This window comes from Somniosus microcephalus, chromosome 11 (assembly GCF_052327205.1).
Source record: "Somniosus microcephalus isolate GS21.2 chromosome 11, FLI_Smic_1.0, whole genome shotgun sequence".
In the NCBI taxonomy this organism is placed as follows: Eukaryota; Metazoa; Chordata; class Chondrichthyes; order Squaliformes; family Somniosidae; genus Somniosus; species Somniosus microcephalus.
In genome coordinates, this window is record NC_140997.1 from 114,077,774 (window position 1) to 114,100,115 (window position 22,342).

At 53.4% G+C, this 22,342-nt stretch overlaps 1 protein-coding gene across 1 annotated transcript in view; it reads left to right on the plus strand.

The window, feature by feature from the left end:
* Positions 1-10,642: 10,642 nt before the first annotated feature.
* Positions 10,643-22,342, plus strand: part of plxnd1 (plexin D1) — a 447,766-nt gene continuing 436,066 nt past the window's right edge. Inside the window, exons 1-2 of the mRNA XM_086001196.1 lie at positions 10,643-10,770; positions 20,124-20,224. Coding sequence (XP_085857322.1) covers positions 10,657-10,770; positions 20,124-20,224 — 215 coding nt within the window. The 5' untranslated portion in view covers positions 10,643-10,656. The remainder of the gene's footprint in view (positions 10,771-20,123; positions 20,225-22,342) is intronic.

Sequence of the window (22,342 nt, forward strand, 5' to 3'; positions counted from 1 at the left end):
CCCCTCCCCTCCATCTGTGTGAGGTGTTCTCCTCCTCCCGCCTGCTCGCTGGCCGTGCACAGAACACCATCCTCCCTGAGCAGCCAGCACGTGGCTTCCGTCTCTCCTGCAGCCACAGTTGGCTCTCCCTGGTGTGACTTGCCTGCCGGTTCCGCTCCTTCCTCCATTCCCTGTGGGGAGCCAGTCTTCCCTCTGCTTTGCTTCACTACCTCCTGTGCCCAGTGTGTGGATTCAGGGGAGGAGAGTGGAGATCCAGCCCTCAAGGCACAGGTCACCCTGTGCTATAGCCCCCATTATAACAACAGAGAATGCTGGAAAAACTCAGCAGGTCAGGCAACATCCGTGGAGAGAAATTTGAGTTGACGTTTCGGGTTGAAACCCTTCTTCAAAACTGGAAAGAAAATAAAAAGATCGAAGGCAAAGCTGCGATCGAACAAAAGAAGAAAAAGAGACAATAAAAGGTATGCGAAGCCAGATGAGATGGTAATGGGCCCGTGGAGACAAAAGGCAGCTGAGATTAGGTGTGAAATGTACTGGCAGGATAAGAAATGAATTTCGAGCTCGGCATGATGCTGAACTCTTTTTCCGCCGCCTTTGGCTCCGTCCCCACTTCTTTGGCCAGGAGGCTTCCCCCCGCACGACTGACCCTTTCTCCCACTTGCAGAATTCCCGTTCTACCTGGACCCCTCCCCCTGGCCTCTTACCCTCTCTAGATCTTTTCATCGCTAACTGCCGCCGTGACATCGGCCGTCTCCATTTCTCTGCTCCCCTCACTCACTCCAACCTACCTCCCTCTGAACTCGCAGCAATCCATTCTCTTAGATCCAACCCTGACATTGCCATTAAACCCGCTGACAAGGGTGGTGCTGTTGTTGTTTGGCATACAGACCTCTACCTAGCGGAAGCTGAACGCCAACTCTCCGACACCTCCTCCTACCTCCACCTGGACCATGACCCCACCACCGAACATCAAACCACCATTTCCAAGACTGTCACTGACCTCGTCTCCTCTGGAGATCTTCCCCCCGCTGCCACCAACCTCATAGTTCCCCAACCCCGCACAGCCTGCTTCTACCAGTCTACCAGGGCAGTCCTGTTTGTGGATCTTGGGAAGGAGGTAGGCTGTCATTTTAATTCACCGCTCCATTCCCACTCGGACCTCACCGTCCTTGGCCTCTTGTATTGTTCCACGGAAGCTCAACGTAAACTCGAGGAACAGCAAATCATCTTCCGATTAGGCACTTTGCAGCCTTCCGGACTCAATATCGAGTTCAATAATTTCAGATCATAACCTCGGCCCCTATTACTTTTTTCCTTTAAATTTTTTCCACCCCTTTGTTTTGGGTCCTTTTTTTCTCCCCCCCCCCCCCCTCTACTTTTGTTTCTCTCTCTCATCTGGCAGCTGTCCTTATCCTGCCAGTACACTTCACACCTAATCTCAGCTGCCTTTTGTCTCCACGGGCCCATTACCATCTCATCTGGCTTCGCATACCTTTTATTGTCTCTTTTTCTTCTTTTGTTCGATCGCAGCTTTGCCTTCGATCTTTTTATTTTCTTTCCAGTTTTGAAGAAGGGTTTCAACCCGAAACGTCAACTCAAATTTCTCTCCACGGATGTTGCCTGACCTGCTGAGTTTTTCCAGCATTCTCTGTTGTTATTTTGGATTTCCAGCATCTGCAGTATTTTGCTATCGTACTATAGCCCCCATTCGCTGGTTGGCCCTGTTTGGATTTTGTGCGTCTGCAGGCTGTTCTTCGAGCTGTTGCATCATTGGTGGATAAAAGTGTCAGCTGTTGCTCAGTGGGTAGCACCCTTGTCTCTGAGTCAGAAGGTTGTGGGTTCAAGTCTCACTCCAGAGATTTAAGCGCAAATTCCAGACTGACACTCCAGTGCAGTGCTGAGGGAGTGCTGCACTGTTGGAGGTGCTGTCTTTCGGCTGAGACATTAAACCGAGGCCCCGTCTGATCTCTCAGGTGGATGTAAAAGATCCCACGGCACTATTTCGAGGAACAGCAGGGGAGTTCTCCACGGTGTCTTGGCCAATATGTATCCCTCAATCAAGATCATTAAAACAGTTTTTCTTGTCATTATTGCATTGCTGTTTACGGGAGCTTGCTGTGCACAATTTTGCTGCTGTGTTTCCTATATTACCACAGTGACTACACTTCAAAAGTACTTAATTGTCTGTGAAGTGCTTTGGGACGTTCTGAGGTGGTGAAAGGTGCTGTATCAATGGGATTTCCTTACATTTTCTATCAGAACATGGAGGTCAGCAAATTAAGATGTAAATTAATGGGAACAGGCATTAAAATGTTTCTATATGCTCACTCCCCTCCCCCAGCTCTATGGTATGATCACTGTGCAACCCATGAAGACAACAATCTTGGCACAGTGTTAGAAGGGCACAGACTGACAGAATCCAGCCCCTTAAACAGCAGCTGTTCCAGGTGAATTTCCCCTCTGTTCTGGTTCTGAGGCTGGTAACGTGACTCTGATTGAATTATGGAATGGTTTTTGACCCCTCTCTGAGTTGCCTGGGCTCGCAGTCGCTGGGTGTCTCTCCCAGGCTGTTATCTGTCAGGAGCAGCTGGAATCTGCTATCTGCTCAGCACAGGGCAGGATCCTGTGTGATTGGGTTATACTGGAAGTGACACTGCTCACAGCTTCACTTACACACCAGGTCCCGTCCTCCTCCTCAGGCACAGTCTTCCTGCGTCCCTCTTTTATCAACATCCCGCCAGTCAGTGCTCCTTTACGAATCGCCAAATCCCCCATCCGAACACACCACTTCCTCCTCCCTACATCTTCCCAGCATCGGGACCACGACTCAATGCATTGTTTGCTCGACTAATTCATACTTTCCCAGGCTCTGGATGCTTCCTTCCCTTAATGCTCCTTTCCGCCTGCAATCTACAATCTATTAAAATCCAAGCTGCCTTCTGTTCTCTCCGACTCTCTCCAGCCCTGCTCCCCCTGTCCTGTGGCCCTGGGCGTCTCAATTTACAAAAAAGAATCTGATTGACACCGTTTGTTTGATATGCTGTGATCACATATGAGCAGGTCAAAGTCTCACTCCGTCATCCTAAACAACACAGGATAAGTGAGCTGTGCAGTAATTTGTCGGGTTTTGGATTGGGTAGCTACAGAGCCCTTGGCTACTCGACTGCATAGGTCAGTTCCACACTGGCACTTACTGAGAAAACTGGCAAAAACTGACCAAGGCTGGCAGCTCAAGCCAGCCCTGAATGTAGGCCAGAGAAATGTAGTTACATTAAAGGTGCAGCAGGACATAGGCTAGCTGTAGCTTAAGGTGCAGGTGTACCCAACATTCCATCGCTGCTAGCAAAAATCGTTGGGATTTCCCTTCATATCCTACAGGCTCGGGCCTTGCTCTCTCCGTGCTATGACCAGGCTCGAGCCCTTGCTCTCTCCGTGCTGTGACCAGGCTCGAGCCCTTGCTCTCTCCGTGCTGTGACCAGGCTCGAGCCCTTGCTCTCTCCGTGCTGTGACCAGGCTCGAGCCCTTGCTCTCTCCGTGCTGTGACCAGGCTCGGACCCTTGCTCTCCCCACATTGTGACCAGGCTCGAGCCCTTGCTCTCTCCGTGCTGTGACCAGGCTCGAGCCCTTGCTCTCTCCGTGCTGTGACCAGGCTCAGGCCCTTGCTCTCTCCGTGCTGTGACCAGGCTCGAGCCCTTGCTCTCTCCGTGCTGTGACCAGGCTCGGGCCCTTGCTCTCTCCGTGCTGTGACCAGGCTCGGGCCCTTGCTGTCTCCGTGCTGTGACCAGGCTCGAGCCCTTGCTCTCTCCGTGCTGTGACCAGGCTCGGGCCCTTGCCCTCTCCGTGCTGTGACCAGGCTCGGGCCCTTGCTCTCTCCGTGCTGTGACCAGGCTCGAGCCCTTGCTCTCTCCGTGCTGTGACCAGGCTCGGGCCCTTGCTCACTCCGTGCTGTGACCAGGCTCGGGCCCTTGCTCACTCCGTGCTGTGACCAGGCTCGGGCCCTTGCTCACTCCGTGCTGTGACCAGGCTCGGGCCCTTGTTCACTCCGTGCTGTGACCAGGCTCAGGCCCTTGCTCTCTCTCTACTGTGACCAGGCTCGGGCCCTTGCTCTCTCCGTGCTGTGACCAGGCTCGGGGCCCTTGCTCTCTCCCCACATTGTGACCAGGCTCGGGGCCCTTGCTCTCTCCGTGCTGTGACCAGGCTCGGGGCCCTTGCTCTCTCCGTGCTGTGACCAGGCTCGGGCCCTTGCTCTCTCCGTGCTGTGACCAGGCTCGAGCCCTTGCTCTCTCCGTGCTGTGACCAGGCTCGAGCCCTTGCCTTCTCCGTGCTGTGACCAGGCTCGGGGCCCTTGCTCTCTCCGTGCTGTGACCAGGCTCGAGCCCTTGCTCTCTCCGTGCTGTGACCAGGCTCGGGCCCTTGCTCTCTCCGTGCTGTGACCAGGCTCGGGGCCCTTGCTCTCTCCGTGCTGTGACCAGGCTCGGGGCCCTTGCTCTCTCCGTGCTGTGACCAGGCTCGGGCCCCTTGCTCACTCTGTGCTGTGACCAGGCTCGGGCCCTTGCTCTCCCCACATTGTGACCAGGTTCAGGCCCTTGCTCTCTCCGTGCTGTGACCAGGCTCGGGCCCTTGCTCACTCCGTGTTGTGACCAGGCTCGGGCCCCTTGCTCACTCCGTGCTGTGACCAGGCTCGGGCCCTTGCTCACTCCGTGCTGTGACCAGGCTCGGGCCCTTGCTCTCCCCACATTGTGACCAGGTTCAGGCCCTTGCTCTCTCCGTGCTGTGACCAGGCTCGGGCCCTTGCTCACTCCGTGTTGTGACCAGGCTCCGGCCCCTTGCTCACTCCGTGCTGTGACCAGGCTCGGGCCCTTGCTCTCTCCGTGCTGTGACCAGGCTCGGGCCCTTGCTCTCTCTCTGCTGTGACCATGCTCGGGCCCTTGCTCTCTCCGTGTTGTGACCAGGCTCGGGCCCTTGCTCTCTCTCTACTGTGACCAGGCTCGGACCCTTGCTCACTCCGTGCTGTGACCAGGCTCGGGCCCTTGCTCTCTCCGTGCTGTGACCAGGCTCGGGCCCCTTGCTCACTCCGTGCTGTGACCAGGCTCGGGCCCTTGCTCACTCCGTGCTGTGACCAGGCTCGGGCCCTTGCTCTCTCCGTGCTGTGACCAGGCTCGGGCCCTTGCTCTCTCTCTGCTGTGACCAGGCTCGGGCCCTTGCTCTCTCCGTGTTGTGACCAGGCTCGGGCCCTTGCTCTCTCTCCACTGTGACCAGGCTCGGGCCCTTGCTCACTCCGTGCTGTGACCAGGCTCGGGCCCTTGCTCTCTCTCTGCTGTGACCAGGCTCGGGCCCTTGCTCTCTCCGTGTTGTGACCAGGCTCGAGCCCTTGCTCTCTCCGTATTGTGACCAGGCTCGGGCCCTTGCTCTCTCTCTACTGTGACCAGGCTCGGGCCCTTGCTCACTCCGTGCTGTGACCAGGCTCGGGCCCTTGCTCTCTCCGTGTTGTGACCAGGCTCGGGCCCTTGCTCACTCCGTGTTGTGACCAGGCTCGGGCCCTTGCTCTCTCTCTGCTGTGACCAGGCTCGGGCCCCTTGCTCACTCCGTGCTGTGACCAGGCTCGGGCCCTTGCTCTCTCCGTGTTGTGACCAGGCTTGGGCCCTTGCTCTCTCCGTGTTGTGACCAGGCTTGGGCCCTTGCTCTCTCCGTGCTGTGACCAGGCTCGGGCCCTTGCTCACTCCGTGCTGTGACCAGGCTCGGGCCCTTGCTCTCTCCGTGCTGTGACCAGGCTCGGGCCCTTGCTCACTCCGTGCTGTGACCAGGCTCGGGCCCTTGCTCTCTCCGTGCTGTGACCAGGCTCGGGCCCTTGCTCTCTCCGTGCTGTGACCAGGCACGGACCCTTGCTCTCTCTCTATTGTGACCAGGCTCAGGCCCCATTTGCTCACTCCATGCTGTGACCAGGCTCAGGCCCCATTTGCTCACTCCATGCTGTGACCAGGCTCGGGCCCTTGCTCACTCCGTGCTGTGACCAGGCTCGGACCCTTGCTCACTCCGTGCTGTGACCAGGCTCGGGCCCCTTGCTCACTCCGTGCTGTGACCAGGCTCGGACCCTTGCTCACTCCGTGCTGTGACCAGGCTCGGGCCCCTTGCTCACTCCGTGCTGTGACCAGGCACGGACCCTTGCTCTCTCTCTATTGTGACCAGGCTCAGGCCCCATTTGCTCACTCCATGCTGTGACCAGGCTCGGGCCCTTGCTCACTCCGTGCTGTGACCAGGCTCGGGCCCTTGCTCACTCCGTGCTGTGCCAAGGCTCGGGCCCTTGCTCACTCCGTGCTGTGACCAGGCTCGGGCCCTTGCTCTCCCCACATTGTGACCAGGTTCAGGCCCTTGCTCTCTCCATGCTGTGACCAGGCTCGGGCCCTTGCTCACTCCGTGCTGTGACCAGGCTCGGGCCCTTGCTCTCCCCACATTGTGACCAGGTTCAGGCCCTTGCTCTCTCCGTGCTGTGACCAGGCTCGGGCCCTTGCTCTCTCTCTATTGTGACCAGGCTCGGCCCTTGCTCACTCCGTGCTGTGACCAGGCTCGGGCCCTTGCTCACTCCGTGCTGTGACCAGGCTCGGGCCCTTGCTCACTCCGTGTTGTGACCAGGCTCGGGCCCCTTGCTCACTCCGTGTTGTGACCAGGCTTGGGCCCTTGCTCTCTCCGTGCTGTGACCAGGCTCGGGCCGTTGCTCACTCCGTGCTGTGACCAGGCTCGGGCCGTTGCTCACTCCGTGCTGTGACCAGGCTCGGGCCCTTGCTCACTCCGTGCTGTGACCAGGCTCGGGCCCTTGCTCTCTCCGTGCTGTGACCAGGCTCGGGCCCTTGCTCACTCCGTGCTGTGACCAGGCTCGGGCCCTTGCTCACTCCGTGCTGTGACCAGGCTCAGGCCCCATTTGCTCACTCCGTGCTGTGACCAGGCTTAGGCCCCATTTGCTCACTCCATGCTGTGACCAGGCTCGGACCCTTGCTCTCTCCGTGCTGTGACCAGGCTCGGGCCCTTGCTCACTCCGTGCTGTGACCAGGCTCAGGCCCCATTTGCTCACTCCATGCTGTGACCAGGCTCGGACCCTTGCTCTCTCCGTGCTGTGACCAGGCTCGGACCCTTGCTCTCTCCGTGCTGTGACCAGGCTCGGGCCCTTGCTCACTCCGTGCTGTGACCAGGCTCGGACCCTTGCTCTCTCCGTGTTGTGACCAGGCTTGGGCCCTTGCTCACTCCGTGCTGTGACCAGGCTCGGACCCTTGCTCTCTCCGTGCTGTGACCAGGCTCGGGCCCTTGCTCTCTCCGTGCTGTGACCAGGCTCGGGCCCTTGCTCACTCCGTGCTGTGACCAGGCTCAGGCCCCATTTGCTCACTCCATGCTGTGACCAGGCTCGGACCCTTGCTCTCTCCGTGCTGTGACCAGGCTCGGACCCTTGCTCTCTCCGTGCTGTGACCAGGCTCGGGCCCTTGCTCACTCCGTGCTGTGACCAGGCTCGGACCCTTGCTCTCTCCGTGTTGTGACCAGGCTTGGGCCCTTGCTCACTCCGTGCTGTGACCAGGCTCGGACCCTTGCTCTCTCCGTGCTGTGACCAGGCTCGGGCCCTTGCTCTCCCCACATTGTGACCAGGTTCAGGCCCTTGCTCTCTCTGTGCTGTGACCAGGCTCGGGCCCTTGCTCACTCCGTGCTGTGCCAAGGCTCGGGCCCTTGCTCACTCCGTGCTGTGACCAGGCTCGGGCCCTTGCTCTCCCCACATTGTGACCAGGCTCCGGCCCTTCCTCACTCCGTGCTGTGACCAGGCTCGGGCCCCTTGCTCACTCCATGCTGTGACCAGGCTCGGGCCCTTGCTCACTCCGTGCTGTGACCAGGCTCGGGCCCTTGCTCTCTCTCATTGTGACCAGGCTCAGGCCCCTTGCTCACTCCGTGCTGTGACCAGGCTCGGGCCGTTGCTCACTCCGTGCTGTGACCAGGCTCGGGCCCTTGCTCTCTCTCTATTGTGACCAGGCTCGGCCCTTGCTCACTCCGTGCTGTGACCAGGCTCGGGCCCCTTGCTCACTCCGTGCTGTGACCAGGCTTGGGCCCTTGCTCACTCCGTGCTGTGACCAGGCTCGGGCCCTTGCTCACTCCGTGCTGTGACCAGGCTCGGGCCCCTTGCTCTCTCCGTGCTGTGACCAGGCTCGGGCCCCTTGCTCACTCCGTGCTGTGACCAGGCTCGGGCCCTTGCTCACTCCGTGCTGTGACCAGGCTCGGGCCCCTTGCTCACTCCGTGTTGTGACCAGGCTCGGGCCCTTGCTCACTCCGTGCTGTGACCAGGCTCGGGCCCTTGCTCACTCCGTGCTGTGACCAGGCTCGGGCCCCTTGCTCACTCCGTGTTGTGACCAGGCTCGGGCCCCTTGCTCACTCCGTGCTGTGACCAGGCTCGGGCCCTTGCTCACTCCGTGCTGTGACCAGGCTCGGGCCCCTTGCTCACTCCGTGTTGTGACCAGGCTCGGGCCCTTGCTCACTCCGTGCTGTGACCAGGCTCGGGCCCTTGCTCACTCCGTGTTGTGACCAGGCTCGGGCCCTTGCTCACTCCGTGTTGTGACCAGGCTCGGCCCTTGCTCTCTCTGCTGTGACCAGGCTCGGGCCCCTTGCTCACTCCGTGTTGTGACCAGGCTTGGGCCCTTGCTCACTCCATGCTGTGACCAGGCTCGGACCCTTGCTCACTCCGTGCTGTGACCAGGCTCGGGCCCCTTGCTCACTCCGTGCTGTGACCAGGCTCGGGCCCTTGCTCACTCCGTGCTGTGACCAGGCTCGAGCCCCTTGCTCACTCCGTGCTGTGACCAGGCTCGGGCCCTTGCTCTCTCTCTATTGTGACCAGGCTCGGCCCTTGCTCACTCCGTGCTGTGACCAGGCTCGGGCCCCTTGCTCACTCCGTGCTGTGACCAGGCTTGGGCCCTTGCTCACTCCGTGCTGTGACCAGGCTCGGGCCCCTTGCTCACTCCGTGCTGTGACCAGGCTCGGGCCCCTTGCTCACTCCGTGTTGTGACCAGGCTTGGGCCCTTGCTCTCTCCGTGCTGTGACCAGGCTCGGGCCCTTGCTCACTCCGTGCTGTGACCAGGCTCGGGCCCTTGCTCACTCCGTGCTGTAACCAGGCTCGGGCCCTTGCTCTCTCCGTGCTGTGACCAGGCTCGGACCCTTGCTCTCTCCGTGCTGTGACCAGGCTCGGGCCCTTGCTCACTCCATGCTGTGACCAGGCTCGGGCCCGTGCTCTTTCTGTATTGTGACTCGGCTCGGGTTCCAATTGCTCACTCCGTGCTGTGACCAGGCTCGGGCCCCTTGCTCACTCCGTGCTGTGACCAGGCTCGGGCCCTTGCTCTCTCCGTGCTGTGACCAGGCTCGGACCCTTGCTCACTCCGTGCTGTGACCAGGCTCGGGCCCTTGCTCTCCCCACATTGTGACCAGGTTCAGGCCCTTGCTCTCTCCGTGCTGTGACCAGGCTCGGGCCCTTGCTCACTCCGTGCTGTGACCAGGCTCGGGCCCCTTGCTCACTCTGTGCTGTGACCAGGCTCGGGCCCTTGCTCACTCCGTGCTGTGACCAGGCTCGGGCCCTTGCTCACTCCGTGCTGTGACCAGGCTCAGGCCCCATTTGCTCACTCCGTGCTGTGACCAGGCTTGGGCCCTTGCTCACTCCGTGCTGTGACCAGGCTCGGACCCTTGCTCACTCCGTGCTGTGACCAGGCTCGGGCCCTTGCTCACTCCGTGCTGTGACCAGGCTCGGGCCCCTTGCTCACTCCGTGTTGTGACCAGGCTCGGGCCCTTGCTCACTCCATGCTGTGACCAGGCTCAGGCCCCATTTGCTCACTCCGTGCTGTGACCAGGCTTGGGCCCTTGCTCACTCCGTGCTGTGACCAGGCTCGGGCCCTTGCTCACTCCGTGCTGTGACCAGGCTCAGGCCCCATTTGCTCACTCCATGCTGTGACCAGGCTCGGGCCCTTGCTCACTCTGTGCTGTGACCAGGCTCGGGCCCTTGCTCACTCCGTGCTGTGACCAGGCTCGGGCACCTTGCTCACTCCGTGCTGTGACCAGGCTCGGGCACCTTGCTCACTCCGTGCTGTGACCAGGCTCGGGCCCTTGCTCTCTCTCTGCTGTGACCAGGCTCGGGCCCTTGCGCTCTCTGTATTGTGACCAGGCTCGGGCCCTTGCTCTCTCTGTATTGTGACCAGGCTCGGGCCCCTTGCTCACTCCATGCTGTGACCAGGCTCGGGCCCCTTGCTCACTCCGTGCTGTGAGCAGGCTCGGGCCCTTGCTCTCTCCGTGCTGTGACCAGGCTCGGGCCCCTTGCTCACTCCGTGCTGTGACCAGGCTCGGGCCCTTGCTCTCTCCGTGCTGTGACCAGGCTCGGGCCCTTGCTCTCTCCGTATTGTTACCAGGCTCGGGCCCTTGCTCTCTCCGTGCTGTGACCAGGCTCGGGCCCTTGTACCATTCTGGTGGCTCCTGGTTTTCGCTGTATGTTGGAGGCACATTATTGATTTCCTAATTTAATCGATCATTCGGTAATCGGACACTAATGTGTCATAATTAACTGGGACTGATGGAAGGATGTAACACTATTGAATTGTCAGTACCTGTTCTGACCATCTGACACCATCCTTCCAGCTAAACCTACGCAGTGACATGTCGATTGGGAAGAGAGAACTGCTTTCAGTGGCACCAGGAGAACCCGTCCATCACATCATGCATTTCGACCCAGTGGATGAGACCTATCTTTATGTGATGTCTACTTACCAGGTGAGTGCAGCGTTTAAACCCCAACTACAGCATCCCCCTTCTTTTAAGTTGGATGTAGGTGTGTCAGGGGAGACCTGCTGTTGATGAATTGATCTATGGTCTGTACCCTCAGATATTGCTCACGGTGTCACACCAGCGAGTGTTCACAGGTACAGACTCACCAGCGAGTGTTCACAGGTACAGACTCACCAGCGAGTGTTCACAGGTACAGACTCACCAGCGAGTGTTCACAGGTACAGACTCACCAGCGAGTGTTCACAGGTACAGACACACCAGCGAGTGTTCACAGGTAAAGACACTCCAGCGAGTGTTCACAGGTACAGACACACCAGCGAGTGTTCACAGGTAAAGACACTCCAGCGAGTGTTCACAGGTACAGACACACCAGCGAGTGTTCACAGGTACAGACACACCAGCGAGTGTTCACAGGTAAAGACACTCCAGCGAGTGTTCACAGGTACAGACACACCAGCGAGTGTTCACAGGTACAGACACACCAGCGAGTGTTCACAGACACACCAGCCAGTGTTCACAGACACACCAGCCAGTGTTCACAGACACACCAGCCAGTGTTCAGAGACACACCAGCCAGTGTTCAGAGACACACCAGCCAGTGTTCAGAGACACACCAACCAGTGTTCAGAGACACACCAGCCAGTGTTCAGAGACACACCAGCCAGTGTTCAGAGACACACCAGCCAGTGTTCAGAGACACACCAGCCAGTGTTCAGAGACACACCAGCCAGTGTTCAGAGACACACCAGCCAGTGTTCAGAGACACACCAGCCAGTGTTCACAGGTACGGACACACCAGCCAGTGTTCACAGGTACAGACACACCAGCGAGTGTTCACAGACACACCACATTGTGTTCACAGACACACCAGCCAGTGTTCACAGACACACCAGCCAGTGTTCAGAGACACACCAGCCAGTGTTCAGAGACACACCAGCCAGTGTTCAGAGACACACCAACCAGTGTTCAGAGACACACCAGCCAGTGTTCAGAGACACACCAGCCAGTGTTCAGAGACACACCAGCCAGTGTTCAGAGACACACCAGCCAGTGTTCAGAGACACACCAGCCAGTGTTCAGAGACACACCAGCCAGTGTTCAGAGACACACCAGCCAGTGTTCACAGGTACGGACACACCAGCCAGTGTTCACAGGTACAGACACACCAGCCAGTGTTCACAGGTACGGACACACCAGCCAGTGTTCACAGGTACGGACACACCAGCCAGTGTTCACAGGTACGGACACACCAGCCAGTGTTCACAGGTACGGACACACCAGCCAGTGTTCGCAGACGCGCCAGCGAGTGTTCGCAGGCGCGCCAGCCAGTGTTCGCAGGCGCGCCAGCCAGTGTTCGCAGGCGCGCCAGCCAGTGTTCGCAGGCGCGCCAGCCAGTGTTCGCAGGCGCGGGCGCGCCAGCGAGCGTTCGCAGGTACAGACTCGGGGTTGGGAACCTGAGCAGGGAGACAGAGGAAAGGGAAACAAGGATAAAAGCAAAAGATAGGAAGGAGAAAAACAAAAGTGGCAGTCAGAGAAATCAACGGTTTAAATCAAACGTGGCCACAGTAAATAATAATTCTAATAGGTCTAAGAGCGTTAAAAAAACAAACCTGAAGGCTTTGTGTCTTAATGCGAGGAGCATTCGTAATAAGGTGGATGAATTGGCTGCGCAAATAGAGGTAAACGAATATGATTTGGTTGGTGTAATGATTAGTAACCTGTCATTCTGGAATGGTACACTAGGTGGTGCTGTATATATATAAGAGTGGGCTACCCAGGATGCACTAGGCTACCCACAAGGCAGCAGTCAAGATGGAGGCCTCTACAGATACTGTACCTAGTCCACATGTGCTCAATAAAGTGTCTAGCAAAAGCTAGCTGTTCATAATAAAAACGACTAGTTATTAATGAACATAACATGGTACCAGGATTGGTAAGATCTGCTGAATATTGTGCAACGCGACATGGAGAATTTGAAGCCAACAGAGCGTTTGAAACTCACAGGAAATGTCGACTACAATTGGCAGACTTTTAAACAACAATTCAAACTCTACATTGCTGGCATCGGGTACGGTACGAAGCCAGATGCGAGGAAAATAGCGTTGCTGCTCATGGTTGCAGGCCCACAGGCAATAGAGGTATTTAATACATTTGTATTTAATCCAGAGGAGAACAGAGAAAAATTAGACGATGTGCTAAAGAAGTTTGATACACATTGTTCTCCCAAAAAGAATGAAACCTATGAGAGGTACATCTTCCGTTCTCGGATACAGCAGCAAAATGAGACTTTTGATAGCTTTTTGACTGATCTGAAACTGAAAGCACAGACATGTAATTTCTCTGAGCTGAAAGCATCCATGATTCGTGAGCAGATTGTGTTTGGTATTCATGATAAAAATGTCAGGGAACCTCTGTTGAGAGAAACCGAATTAACATTGGAAATTGCTGTGAAAATATGCCAAGCTAGCGAGCTAGCTCAAAAGCATGCCAAGACTTTCAGTGAAATCAATGATGATGTGATTGCAGTAAGTGCTGCTGACAGTGCTGTGTCCTACAAGGGGAAGAAACATGGGCAGAACAGAAATGAAAAGCAATCAGAGGAAGGAATTTTTAATTGTAAACGCTGTGGTTACAAACACCAGTTAAAACAATGCCCAGCGTTTGGAAAAATGTGCACAAAATGTCATGGAAAGAATCACTTTGCCAAACAATGCTTTTCAAAAGTAAAAACTAAGAAAGGGCAACGAGTTAATGTAATTGAGGACACTGATTTAAGTGAGACATGTTTTGTAGGAATGGTGTCATGACAATATCAAAAAGGATACAGAAAATGTGCAGCCCTCAGGAATTAACAATGCTGAACATAAAGTTAATGCAGTAAAAGAGGACAAATGGATGATCCCACTGCAGATAAATGGAGCATTAGTTACATTGAAACTAGACACTGGGGCAAAAGCAAACTTAATCAGTATGAGTGACATCAACAATATGAAAGAAAAGCCCAAAATACAGAAAAGGTCAGTGCTACTGAAGGACTATAATGGACAGAAAATAGATAGCTTAGGTGTATGCAGACTTAAAGTGACAGTCAAAGACAAAGTGCATCATCTCATGTTTTCTGTTGTGGCTGAAGGACTTGATTCACTACTGGGTGACAAAGCTTGTGAGGACTTAGAACTGGTCAAGAGAGTCTACCGTATAAACTGTGCCATAAGCAGACCAGATGACTCGGTGGATTCTGTAGTAAATAATTTCCAGGATGTGTTCAAAGGATTTGGAGTTCTACCATTCACATACAAGATCCAGCTAAAGGAGAATGCTCAGCCAGTGGTACATGCGCCACGAAGAGTTCCAGCACCCCTGCGTGACCGGCTCAAGAATGAACTGGACAGAATGACCACACTAGGAGTCATCAGGAAAGTCGAAGAGCCAACAGACTGGGTTAACTCCATGGTATGTGTAAAGAAAAAGAACAATGATCTAAGAATATGCATGGATCCAAAGGACTTAAATGCAAACATAAAACGTGAACACTACCAGATTCCCAAGCGAGAAGAACTCACCAGTGAAATGTCAGGTGCCAGATACTTTACAAAGCTCGATGCCTCACAAGGAGTTTGGCAACTAAAACTGGATGAAGAGAGCACCAAATACTGTACCTTTAACACACCATTTGGCAGGTATTGTTTCCTCAGAATGCCTTTCGGGATAATATCTGCATCTGAAATCTTTCATAGAGCGATGGAACACATAATTGAAGGTCTGGAAGGAGTTCGGGTCTATGTTGATGACATCATCATCTGGGGCTCCACACTGAAAGAACACAATGAGAGACTGACTAAAGTGCTACAGAGCATACGTCGGAATGGACTGAAGCTCAACAAAGCCAAGTGTCAGTTTGGCGTCCAGGAAGTCACTTTCCTAGGAGATAATCTATCTGGTAAAGGAATAGAGCCAGATATGGAAAAAGTAAACGCCATACTCAAAATGCCCCGACCCACTGACAAAAAAGGAGTGCTACACATCATGGGGATGATAAACTTCATTGGAACGTTCATTCCTAACTTGTCAGCCAAGACAGCCTGTCTGCGAGACCTGCTACATAAAACAAATGAGTTCGCATAGACAGAAAGACATGAACAAGAGTGGATAAACCTCAAAACAGTGCTGACAACCACACCTGTACTCACCACCTTTGACCCAACAAAAACCTTCTTTGACCCAACAAAAAGAATCAAAGTGTCAACGGATGCATCAAAAGATGGCCTAGGTGCGGTCTTGCTACAAGCAGAGGGTGAAGATTGGAAGCCTGTTGCCTATGCATCCAGGTCTATGACTAATACTGAGTGTCGATACGCCCAGATTGAAAAGGAATGTCTAGGCTTGGTAGTTGGACTAGAAAAGTTTCATGGCTACATATATGGACTTCCCACCTTCACAGTTGAGACAGTAAGGCGGAGGTTGGGGATGGCATTAAAAGGGAAATTAAAAAAGCGTGCAATGAGGGCACAGCAGTCATCATGGGTGACTTTAATCTACATATAGATTGGGCTAACCAAATTAGTAACAATACTGTGGAGGAGGAATTCCTGGAGTGTTTACGGGATGGTTTCCTGGACCAATATGTCGAGGAACCAACCAGAGATCAGGCCATCTTAGACTGGGTATTATGTAACGAGAAAGGATTAATTAGCAATCTTGTTGTACGAGGCCCCTTGGGTCGGAGCGATCATAATATGATCGAATTCTTCATTAAGATGGAGAATGAAGTAGTTGACTCAGAGACTAGGGTCCTAAATTTAAATAAAGGAAACTACGATGGTCTGAGGAGCGAGTTGGGTAGGATTGATTGGGGAATGTCACTCAAAGCATTGACGGTGGATAGGCAATGGCAAACATTCAAAGACCGAATGGATGAACTACAGAATTTGTTCATCCCTGTTTGGCATATAAATAAAACAAAAAAGGTGACTCAACTGTGGCTAACAAGGGAAATTAGGGATAGCATAAGATCCAATGAGAGGACATATAAATTGGCCAGAAAAAGCAATAATCCTGAGGATTGGGAGCAATTTAGGATTCAACAAAGGAGGTCCCTTGCAGTCAGAATCAGGGGAAATTATAATGGGGAACAAAGAAATGGAAAAACAACTAAATACATATTTTGGTTCTGTCTTCACAAAGGAGGACACAAATAACCTCCCAGAGATGCCAGGGAACATAGGGTCTGATGAAAGGGTGGAACTGAAAGAAATCAGTATTTGTAGGGAAATGGTGTTAGGAAAATTGATGGGACTGAAGGCCGATAAACCCCCAGGGCCTGATAATCTATATCCGAAGGTACTTAAGGAAGTGGCCCTAGAAATAATAGATGCATTGCTGGTCATCTTCCAGAACTCGATAGACTCTGGAACAGTACCCATGGATTGGAGGGTAGCTAATGTTACCCCACTATTCAAAAAAGCTGGTAGGGAAAAAGCGGGGAATTATAGACTGGTAAGCCTGACATCGGTAGTGGGGAAAATGCTAGAGTCCATTATAAAAGATGTAATAGCAGAGCACTTGGAAAGCAGTGACAGGATCAGACAAAGTCAACATGGATTTACAAAAGGTAAATCGTGCTTGACTAATCTACTGGAATTTTTTGAGGATGTAACTGGTAAAATAGATAAGGGAGAAGCAGTGGATGTTGTGTATTTGGACTTTCAGAAGGCTTTTGATAAGGTCCTGCATAAGAGATTAGCGTGCAAAATTAAGGCACATGGGATTGGGGGCAAGGTATTGGCTTCGATAGAGAACTGGTTGGCGGATAGAAAGCAAAGAGTTGGAATAAAAGCGTCATTTTCCGAGTGGCAGGCAGTGACTAGTGGGGTACCGCCAGGATCGGTCCTAGGACCTCAGCTGTTCACAATATATATTAATGATCTGGACGAGGGAATTGGATGTAATATCTCCAAATTTGCAGATGACACAAAGCTGGGTGGGAGGGTATGCTGTGAGGAGGATGTCGTGAAACTCCAGTACGATTTGGACAGGTTGGGTGATTGGGCAGAAACATGGCAAATGCACTATATCATGTGGATAAATGTGAGGTTATCCACTTTGGTGGCAAAAACAGGAAGGCAGACTATTATTTGAATGGCAATAGATTGGGAGAAGGGGAAGTGCAAAGAGACCTGGGTGTTCTTGTGCACCAGTCGCTGAAGGTAAGCATGCAGGTGCAGCAGGCGGTTATGAAGGCAAATGGTATGTTGGCCTTCGTAGCAAGAGGGTTCGAGTACAGGAACAAGGATGTCTTGCTGCAGCTGTGCAGGGCCTTGGTGAAACCGCACCTTGAGTATTGTGTGCAGTTTTGGTCACCTTATCTGAGGAAGGATGTTCTTGCCATGGAAGGAGTTCAGCAAAGGTTCACCAGGCTGATACCTGGGATGGCAGGAATGACGTACGAGGAGAGATTGTGTCCATTGGGCTTATACTCGCTGGAGTTTAGAAGATTGAGAGGGGATCTCATCGAAACCTATAAAATTCTGTCAAGCCTGGACAGACTAGATGCAGGAAGGATGTTTCCGATGGCCGGGGAGTCCAGAACCAGGGGTCACAGTCTAAGGATAAGGGGTAAGCCATTTAGGACTGAAATGAGGAGGAATTTCTCACCCAGAGAGTGGTGAACCTGTGGAATTCTCTGCCACAGAGTGCAGTGGAGGCCAGTTTATTAAATATATCCAAGAAAGAGTTGGATATATTTCTTGAGGCTAAAGGGATCAAGGGATATGGGGAGAAGGCAGGGACAGGGTACTGAATTTGGATGATCGGCCATGATCTCATTGAATAGCAGAGCAGGCTCGAGGGGCCGAAAGGCCTACTCCTGCTCCAATCTTCTATGTTCTATGTTACACCAGTGAGTGTTCACAGACACACTCGCGAGTGTTCACAGGTACAGACTCACCAACGAGTGTTCTCAGGTACAGACTCACCAGCCAGTGTTCACAGGTACAGACTCACCAGCCAATGTTCACAGACTCACCAGCGAGTGTTCACAGGTACGGACTCACCAGCGAGTGTTCACAGGTACAGACTCACTAGCGAGTGTTCACAGGTACAGACTCACTAGCGAGTGTTCACAGGTACAGACTCACCAGCGAGTGTTCACAGGTACAGACTCACCAGCGAGTGTTCACAGGTACAGACACTCCAGCGAGTGTTCACAGGTACAGACTCACCAGCGAGTGTTCACAGGTACAGACTCACCAGCGAGTGTTCACAGGTACAGACTCACCAGCGAGTGTTCACAGGTAGACACCACAACCAGTTCAATGTTACGTGTCACTGACCAGATATGAATGGTAGATCTCAGCAATTTGAGCTTGTGTTGTTTGCTCTGCTTCACCTCGTGATCATTAGCAATGGGTAGTTGGATTGCCCCAGCTCATCGCCCCAGGGGACCGGCAGTAATGACCTCATACGTCCTAATCCACTTGTGTGCAGTCCAGATATGTCAGTGACTTGGAGTACACAGCTGGTTCGTATCCGTGCTGAGAGTGTTAGCCAAATAAAACACAGTGAACAACCACACAAAACTGTCATAGTGTACACTACAGCAACAGCTGATAAAGCGTTATCTGAACCCCTCGATTAGATTCCAGCCTGTAACTCACTCCCGGGTATCTGGTACTCTATATATAAATGCCCCGAACCCCTCGATTAGATTCCAGCCTTTAAACCACTCCCGGGTATCTGGTATTCTATATATAAATGCCCTGAACCCCTGGATTAGATTCCAGCCTGCAACTCACTCCCGGGGATCTGGTATTCTATATATAAATGCCCCGAACCCCTCCATTAGATTCCAGCCTGTAAACCACTCCCGGGGATCTGGTATTCTATATATAAATGCCCCGAACCCCTCCATTAGATTCCAGCCTTTAAACCACTCCCGGGTATCTGGTATTCTATATATAAATGCCCTGAACCCCTGGATTAGATTCCAGCCTGTAACTCACTCCCGGGGATCTGGTATTATATATATAAATGCCCCGAACCCCTCCATTAGATTCCAGCCTGTAAACCACTCCCGGGGATCTGGTATTCTATATATAAATGCCCCGAACCCCTCCATTAGATTCCAGCCTGTAAACCACTCCCGGGTATCTGGTATTCTATATATAAATGCCCTGAACCCCTCCATTAGATTCCAGCCTGTAAACCACTCCTGGGGATCTGGTATTCTATATATAAATGCCCCGAACCCCTGGATTAGATTCCAGCCTGTAAACCATTCCCGGGTATCTGGTATTCTATATATAAATGCCCCGAAACCCTCCATTAGATTCCAGCCTGTAAACCACTCCTGGGGATCTGGTATTCTATATATAAATGCCCTGAACCCCTGGATTAGATTCCAGCCTGTAACTCACTCCCGGGTATCTGGTATTCTATATATAAATGCCCCGAACCCCTCCATTAGATTCCAGCCTGTAAACCACTCCCGGGGATCTGGTATTCTATATATAAATGCCCTGAACCCCTGGATTAGATTCCAGCCTGTAACTCACTCCCGGGGATCTGGTATTCTATATATAAATGCCCTGAACCCCTGGATTAGATTCCAGCCGTAAACCACTCCCGGGGATCTGGTATTCTATATATAAATGCCCTGAACCCCTGGATTAGATTCCAGCCTGTAACTCACTCCCGGGGATCTGGTATTCTATATATAAATGCCCTGAACCCCTCCATTAGATTCCAGCCTGTAAACCACTCCTGGGGATCTGGTATTCTATATATAAATGCCCTGAACCCCTGGATTAGATTCCAGCCTGTAAACCACTCCTGGGGATCTGGTATTCTATATATAAATGCCCTGAACCCCGGATTAGATTCCAGCCTGTAAACCACTCCCGGGTATCTGACAGAAAGGCCTGCACAGTCTCCACTGACTTGTTTTTATTCTTCATTCCCACTGCACCGTGCCCAGATTGACCCTTTCCCAACTCTCCTTCCATTTGTCTGTCCACGCTGTGATACCCGCAGTGAGTGACTCATTCTGGCATCTACTCAGTGTCCCTCAGTCACACGTGATAGAAGTTGCTGGCCTCTTTTCACCTAGGACAGCTCTCCCATTGTCAGCAAGCGGACCTCAGCCTGCTTTGAGATATCACCCTCCCCACAGCTGGTAGTGGCTTTACTTTCCATTTGAGTTCTCATTGATTGTTGGGGTGATCCTGTCTCCTGGGGATCTCCCATTGGCCATCTCTCCTGTTCATTGAGTGATGGGGTGATCCTGTCCGATGGGGGTCTCGCCAACCAAGCCCTCAGTTTTTTGCTCTTGCTTTTCACAGGTCAGCAGGGTGAAAGTTGCCACCTGTGATCAGTACCAGTCCTGTCGGGAGTGCCTAGGAGCAGATGATGCCCATTGTGGATGGTGCACCTTGGAGAGCAGGTATGAAACCAATCAGGAACCGAGGAACCAGAGTACGCCATTCAGCCCCTCAAGCCTGTTCCACCATTCAGTTAGATCATGACTGATCTGTATCTGAACTCCATTTATCCACCTTTGCTCCATGTCACTTTATATTTTTGTTGGGTAAGAATATTGTGATCTCAATTTTGAAATTTTCAATTGGACCCCCAGCATCTACAGTTTATGAGGGAGTGAGTTCAAGATTTCCACTACACTTTGTGTGAAGAAGCACTTCCTGACCTCACCTCTGAACAGCCTAGCTCTAATTTTAAGGTTATGCCCCCTTCTGGATTCCCCCACCAGAGGAAATTGTTTCTCTCGATCTACCCTATCAACTCCTTCGAATATCTTAAGCACCTTGATTAGCTCAGCCCTCAATCTTCTGCACTCGGGATTACAAGCCCAGTCTATGCAACCTGTCCTCATAATTTAACCTTTTAGCCCCGGTATCAATTAGACTCAAAGGGCTGGTGACTCGTGGGACAGTGAGCTTGGTGGATTAATGGAGCGCCAACAGGTAATGGAATGGAATGGAAATTGGGGGCTCATGCCCACAAGAAGCTCTCAGTTCCCAGTCTCATTATGTCACTACGTGGGGACATTGACTCACAGTGAGGGAGGGGAATCAGAGGCCCAGTCATCCATGGACCACTTGCAACCCGCTCCCCCATCCCCCAACCCTGAGTGACCGCTATAGAGTAGCGTTGGCAGAAATCTTCAGTCCTTCTACATCCTGTTTTCTCAGGCACTGTAGTCAGAGGGAGACTGACTGAGGAAGAACGAGGAAGGAAATCGTGCTGTATGTCTTTCTAAAACGTGATAAAAAGCTTGCTCCAAATTACATGGATGTGTGACCCTGGGTAAAGACATGCACAGGTCACGCGAATATGTGTTTTCACTTCCCCATCCCCTGTCATCACCAAGTGTTTCGCTTTGCCCTCTGCTGTGGGATGAGCACTGGTTCACATTAAAGTGACACTACCCCTCCGCTAAACCCACAGGCTGAAAGCCTCACAACAGAAACTCGGAGGGTTCCCAGGATGGTGGGGATCGAATGGGTAGTGCCACATCCAGCCGACTTCAGAGTGGACGGAATCAAAATCTGAACTGGGTCATTGACACACTATACACAGCACAAAACTTTTGTTATTCTGTCACATGAGCAGACTCTGCTCACACTGCTGTGTATAGCGTGTGTGTCGCTCACAGCGTGTGTAGCGTGTGTGTCGCTCACACCGTGTGTAGCGTGTGTGTCGCTCACACCGTGTGTAGCGTGTGTCGCTCACACCGTGTGTAGCGTGTGTCGCTCACACCGTGTGTAGCGTGTGTCGCTCACACCGTGTGTAGCGTGTGTCGCTCACACCGTGTGTAGCGTGTGTGTCGCTCACACCGTGTGTAGCGTGTGTGTCGCTCACACCGTGTGTAGCGTGTGTGTCGCTCACACCGTGTGTAACGTGTGTGTCGCTCACACCGTGTGTAGCGTGTGTGTCGCTCACACCGTGTGTAGCGTGTGTGTCGCTCACACCGTGTGTAGCGTGTGTGTCGCTCACACCGTGTGTAGCGTGTGTGTCGCTCACCGTGTGTAGCGTGTGTCGCTCACACCGTGTGTAGCGTGTGTCGCTCACACCGTGTGTAGCGTGTGTCGCTCACACCGTGTGTAGCGTGTGTCGCTCACACCGTGTGTAGCGTGTGTCGTTCACACCGTGTGTAGCGTGTGTCGCTCACACCGTGTGTAGCGTGTCGCTCACACCGCGTGTAGCGTGTGTCGCTCACACCGCGTGTAGCGTGTGTCGCTCACACCGCGTGTAGCGTGTGTCGCTCACACCGCGTGTAGCGTGTGTCGCTCACACCGTGTAGCGTGTGTCGCTCACACCGCGTGTAGCGTGTGTGTCGCTCACACCGCGTGTAGCGTGTGTGTCGCTCACACCGCGTGTAGCGTGTGTCGCTCACAAGGCGTGTAGCGTGTGTGTCGCTCACACCGCGTGTAGCGTGTGTGTCGCTCACACCGCGTGTAGCGTGTGTCGCTCACACCGCGTGTAGCGCGTGTGTCGCTCACACCGCGTGTAGCGCGTGTGTCGCTCACACCGCGTGTAGCGC